At 45.2% G+C, this 6,292-nt stretch overlaps 1 protein-coding gene across 1 annotated transcript in view; it reads left to right on the top strand.

Annotated features, from left to right (window-relative positions):
* Nucleotides 1-6,292, top strand: part of TUBGCP3 (tubulin gamma complex associated protein 3) — a 1,295,126-nt gene that overhangs the window by 264,384 nt on the left and 1,024,450 nt on the right. Inside the window, exon 5 of the mRNA XM_044072631.1 lies at nt 465-679. Within this exon, the coding sequence (XP_043928566.1) occupies nt 465-679 (215 nt within the window). The remainder of the gene's footprint in view (nt 1-464; nt 680-6,292) is intronic.

The raw sequence follows: 6,292 nt of genomic DNA, 5'->3' as shown, positions 1-6,292 counted from the left end.
AAAAAGTCACCTTTAATGTTAGACAAGATAACAGGTTTCCGAGATAGGGGAGCAACTTCAGGTATAGAGATAGCCTCATTTATACTTTGTTCGGGTTCTTCTGCCGTTGAAAGTTTTTCCGTCCTAAAAAAGGTTTTGTCTGTCCTTTATAATTAGGGCGGTATCCCTGATTGTTGTAAACAGATTTAATTCTGTTACTTCTCCTTGGTTGATGAGAAGATGGACCCTCATCACCATCATCAAGCTCGTATTCATTTTCATCCAAGGTGTTTAATGGGGGTACTCCATCACTATTATTAAGATCTTTATTATGGTTTTCAACCTGATGTTTAGGTCCAATGTTCCTTTTTATATGTAGGATTTATCACAAAGTCCATCAGAGTGTGGCTTTCATTTCAGACGTTTTCTTTCTGTTTTACTCCTGGTGCAAGAATCTAAAATTTTTGTTCTTGTTTCTGTTGTAGTTTTCTTGCTACGCCTCATTGTTTGCTCAGCCTTTGCCAAGAGATGCCCATTCAACCCCTTTCTATTTTGCAAGACCTCAGACTCTGCCATTGAGTTATCAAGACCGAAATCCATCTGTCCAGACGTCTGGCAGTTTAGGGAGCAGTGGAGTCGGCAGTATCAGCATGTATGCCTTAAATGGACCCACACCAACACCACAGTCTGTACTGTCAAGGTATGTTGTAATTTTATATATGTAATGTAAGTGTGTGCGTGTCTGTTTCTCTGTATGATGTACTTCCATTTCACTGTTGCAGTATTCATAACACTGGGGAACCTCTGCCTAGGGCAGCCAGACATCCGGCCAGTATACCAAAGTCTTAGGTCGCTATAAGGTATGCTCACACGTATGCTTCTTGCGTAGTGTAGGGCATAAAGGCGACGTCTGGATGTACCGTCTGCAGAAATTCTTTGCCACCATTCCGAACTCTGTCTCCCAATCATCATTCTGAAAACCTACGTTCTGCTGCTGGTTTCACCAAGCCATTGTTTTTTGCTTGTGGGGTTTCATGTCATCCAAGAAGGGTAAATGCCAGTCTGGGAGACAAATTCCACATAAAGGCCACCATGAACAGTGTCTGATTTGCCTTGGCGCCTCGCACAACCATATGCCCTGTTCCATTTGTACCCAAAACTTTGCATAGGAGACTTTCTTCTTTGGTTGTGTATCTTGAGAATGAGTGACTTAAACTTCTCATGAAATGTACTATAGTGGGACCTTCCCACCCTGAGGGACAGCAGTCAGGGAAGAAGAAGGCCAAGAAGCCTAGACAGGATTCTTCTGCTGTTCAGCCTCCCCGGATGTTTCTCCTGAGGTGGGTGAATTCCCAGAGCTTCGCCTGTCTTAGTTGCCTGATTCTTGTGCCACAATCGGGTTGGAGGCCGTATGAGATCTGGCATTAAGCACATCAATGAGGCTTTGCAGACATTCTTTTTGGATGTTCATGGGCAGATGATCATTTTCAAGGGGTCTAGGGGTGCTCCTCAGACTTTTGTCAGAGAAGACGTCCCTACTACTACTACGGAATGCTATTCCGCGTCAGAGCTTTCCAAGTTTTATAAGGCAGATGTCTCAGTAAAGAAAATACAGAAAACTGAATATGTTTCTCCTGCCCCTAAGGATCCACAGAGTGAGTTGCAGGCCTTCACTCAGGGTTTGTTTAATGCTTTGATGCCATTGAAACCTCCTCAGGGTGTTTCGGTTATAGCATCCCATTGGTCCTCTACTCATTTTAAAAGACACAGGGATCAGGATTCCTCTGAGGATGAGTTGGATTCTGAAGAGGAATTCCTTGCTTACTCTTATCAAATTTCTTCTCCTTTAGCTCTACCAGTCCCGATCCTCCCTTTGAATAGAGTTATTTAAATGGGATTGTGCTAAGGTCTCTGAAATTCATCAGAGGTGCTATGAGTTGCTGCAGATGGAATATTCTAAACCTTCTGCTATTTCGCCTGTTTTCGCTTCTTTGTTGGATGCATTTTCCAAAGCTTCTAAAGCTCCAGATTCTCCTCCCCCTGCTCCTAAGAAACCTGATAGGTTTTATAGGGTGCCTGAGGACTGTAAATTTTTGTGCAAGTGTCCTGGTGCTGACCTCTCAGTGGTATCTGTAGTCTCCGACAAGCCCTCTCACTTGCTTCCTTTGCCCAGGTTACTGCCGTCTGATAAAGACAGACGAACCATGGAAAGGCTAATTAAGAAGGTTTACACCTTGGCTATCCTGGCTTTTAGGGGATGTTAATTATCAGACCCATGTGTCCAGGTACGTGTTGGCTCTCTTTTTCCAGGCTTGTAAGATTATTTCTGATCTTCCAGACTCTGAGGATAAAACTTTTGCTCTTTCCCTGTTAAGGACTTCCTCCTAGGTGGCTTCTCATTTCGTCAAGTATAGTTATGATGCAGCAGATGCTTCTTTTTTGCCAGTGATGAGGAGGTATTCCTGGCTTCTGCTTCAGTCTTTGCCTGATGATATCAAGGCTAAGTTGATGGATGTCCCTCTTGATAATAAACACTTGTTTGGTGAAGCTGCTTTTGATTTATTTAAGTCCTTTGAAGATAAGGGAAAGGCTTTACAGGAACTCAAGAATGTGTTTGTTTCTCCTGTTCCTAAATTTCAGAGGAACTACCTCAATAAGGCAGCCTTTGTTCACAGACAGTCTTACACTTCTAAGGGCAAAAAGGGTGGCAAGCGGACTCCTCCTGCTAAGGCTACTCAGACTTCAGTGCCTCAGAAGTCTTCCTTTCCAGATAAACCAGCTGCTGTCTGACTATCCTATTCTTACCTGCCACTCTGTCACTGTCTCGCTCTCTCTCCCCTCCTGTTTGGCTAAAGATTAGTCAGGATTCCTGGGTTCTGTCCGTTATTCACCAGTGGTATTTCATGGTTTGGAAATCCCTTCCCCCTTTTATGGGTATTCCTCAGCCCCCTCGGGAACAACTCTCCTTTTTCCCAGAGGTGCTTTGGGACCTTTTGACTCAGGGTGCTATTCAGGAGGTCCCTGTGTCCCAATGGGAGGTGGTTTTACTCCATGGTGTTTCTAATACCCAGAAAGGAGGGTACGTTGAGACCAATTTTAGACTTTTCTCATTTAAACAGTTTTTTGAAGGTGCCCACTTTTCGAACGTTGCCCCTTCAGACTTTGCTCCTTCTTTTGCTTCTTTAGGCATATATGGTGCCTCTGGATCTCAAGGATGCTCATCTTCATGTTCTGATCCATCCCCCTTTCAGGAAGTTTTTGCATTTCTCTGTTTCCTCCTGGTATTTTCAGTTCTCTGCTTTGCCCTTTCTGCTGCCCCAAGGGTATTCACCAAATGCCTTGCTCCTGTGATTGTTTTTTGCAGACTTCAGTGGATCCAAGTATTTCCCTACTTGGATGATCTAGTGTTTCTGGTATCTTCTCTCTCCAGAGATCCTGTTGCAAAATCTCCATTTTGCCATCTCTCTTCTTCAGAGACTGGGGTTTACAATAAACTTCAAAAAGTCTTCTCTGACTCCTTCTCTGGACCATATTTTTCTGTGTTGCAGGATTCAGATGATGCATTTGCTTGCATCTTTGCCTCCTCTTCCCAAGACCTTGACCCTCATCTCCTTCTTTCATACTCCTCTTCCTCTGGCTTCCATTACAGCAAGGCAGTTTCTGAGTGCTCTGGGTTTCATGGCATCCACCATCCCTGTTTTCCCTCTGACCAAACTTCACGTGAAGAAGTTTCACTGGTTCCTGAAGTCAGTTTGGCTTCAGCATGCTCATCCCCTAGAATTTGTAGTTCCTCTCGTACATTGTCTTTAGAACTCCACTGGTAGATCTAGCTGTTGCCTTTTCCGGGCTTCCATTTCATCCAACTCTTCCTTTCAGGAGCTGTGCACAGGCACTTAAGACATGGTATGAGGAGCAGCTTTTGGCTCCCTAAAGGTGCAGGGGGTCTGGTCTACTCTTCGACAGAGAGATGAGAGCCTTTCTGCTGGCTGTTCAGGCTTTTCAACCTCTTTTCGCCCGAGCACCTCTCAATGTGTTTACAAGATAACACCACAGTGATGTGGTATGTAAACAAACCGGGAGGAACAAGATCTTATTATCTTTGCTGGTTAGCACTCTTGTTATGGGATGTTGCTGTCCAGTATCAACTGACTCTTCAGGTGGTTTACATTCCCACAGGTCAAAACATTGTGGCAAGACATTCTGAGCAGGTTCTTATCTCAGTCCCCATGGATGCTTAACAGGTATGTGTTTCTGGACATTGCCCACCAGTGGGGTGCTCCTGAAATAGATCTATTTGTCTCCCCTGTGAATAGACAACTTCCTCTATTTTGTGCCAGAGTCCCAGATCATCTGGTGTGGAAGGTGGATACCCTTTCTTTTTCTTGGAAGGGGATGTTTCTTTATCCTTTCCCTCTCCTTCCCTTTATTCCAAAAGTCCTGCTCAGAATTCAGCAGGATGCCCCAAAAATCTTGCTGGTGACTCCCTTTTGGCAGAGATAGCATTGTCTCCCTCTTCTTTTGCATTTAACCAAGGGCAATCATCACAAGTTACCTCACAGGGTGGACCTACTCACACAAGACAAGGGTTCTCTCATCCATCCCCACTTGTCCACACTTCGACTGACTCTGTGGGTGATAGAATTTTGATTCCACTTGTAGGTTCATAGGTTCATACTAGGCTATCTGCCCTAGGGCATTTATAAGCCTAGCCAGAGTGTGTTTGGCTTTCGCCACCCATTTTAAATTAATTTTGCTATGCCCTTTTTCGAGGTTAGTATACTGTGCCTCTGTCTAACAGTGACACAGAAGTGATACCCGGGGTAACCCTACGATCTCCCATCCACTCATCAAGATTCCTCTTGAAGAGAGTCAATGAGGGACTCTGCCTAACCTGGACTGGGATTTTATTCCAGAGTGAAGGGAGCCTCTGGGTTATGAATCTGTCCCTCCAGCATGTCCTATTTATTTCAGTGCTGAGGTTCAAGTCTCTCAAGCCCATAGCTCGTTGGGATTTGGATTTTCTGAGGTGCAGCATGTCCATTAATTCCAGGTTGTACATGGCTTTATACGTCAGGCACAGATCGCCTCTGAGCAGGCGGTATGCCACTGAGTAGAGCTGGAGTTTCTTTAACTAGGCAGCATATGGCATCTGTTTGAGCCCTTTGATCCTCTTGGTGAGGTACGTTTGGGGTCTTTCCAGTTGCTGCAGGTGTCTGGTAAGGTACATCCCAAAAGGGGCATTGTACTCAATTATGGGCCTAATGAGGAATGAGTAAAGAGGCACGATAACCTCCCCTGATCTAGATGTGAATCCCTTCATGATTAGGTGGGCTATATAAAATGTTTTTCTAACCACTTTGGCCTCGTGGTTGTCAAATGAGAGATTGCTAACAACTTGGGTCCCCAGGACCCTAATTACTTCTTCTGTACTTAATGGATTGCCACCTATGTGGTAATTTGTGGGCACTTTGTTTTTGCCAAAGGGGATGACTATACACTTTTTGGCGTTTAGCTTGAGGCCATGGCTCTGGCACCAGTTGTCTGTTTCTATGAAGCCCTTTTGGAGGATGCTTGTGTCGGCTGGAGAGTCGATTATGGCGCCCATTTTGCAGTCATCTGCGAACTTGGTCAGCCACAGTCCTTCCGTGTTTGCCTGTACCTCCGAGAAATATATACCGAACAAGAGAGGTCCCAGGGCTGAGCCTTGTGGGACGCCACTTGTAACTGGTTTGGAGTCTGACATGGCTCCAGCAATTCTAACCATGTGGGTTCTGTCACTGAGCCGGTTTGCAACCCATCTAGTGACATAGGGGTTTATATTTAAGCTGGTGAGCTTATCTATAATGCCCGAGTGGGGTATTGTATCAAAGGCTTTTGCGAGGTCCAGGTAGGCTGTGTGGACCACCTTCCTCTCGTCAATGGCCTTGGTGACTGTTTCAAAGAAATTGACCAGGTTTAAGAGGCAAGATCTGCCCTTAACAAAGCCAAACTGGGTATGATCCAGTGTCTGTAGGTCCCCAATATCTTTATTTATGAGGTCCATGATGATCCTTTCCATAGCTTTGCAGACCAAGCTAGTCAGGCTTATGGGGCAATAGTTTCCAGGATCCGTTGAGGCACCACCTTTGTGGAGAGGGACCACTGTTGCTGTACGCCACTCTTTGGGTACATATCCTGTAGTAAGGCTGAGATTGAACAGTAGTTTTATGTTTGGGTTTAGCTCTTCTTGGAGTTCATGTAGGGCGCAGCCCGGGACACCATCTGGTCCCATTGATGCTGTGTTTTTTGCTTTGGAGAGGACGGCTCTTACCTG

The sequence above is a fragment of the Protopterus annectens genome, chromosome 5.part0, assembly GCF_019279795.1.
Source record: "Protopterus annectens isolate FY-2018-M chromosome 5.part0, PAN1.0, whole genome shotgun sequence".
Lineage (NCBI taxonomy): Eukaryota > Metazoa > Chordata > Ceratodontiformes > Protopteridae > Protopterus > Protopterus annectens.
This window is presented reverse-complemented; position numbering and strand designations above follow the sequence as displayed.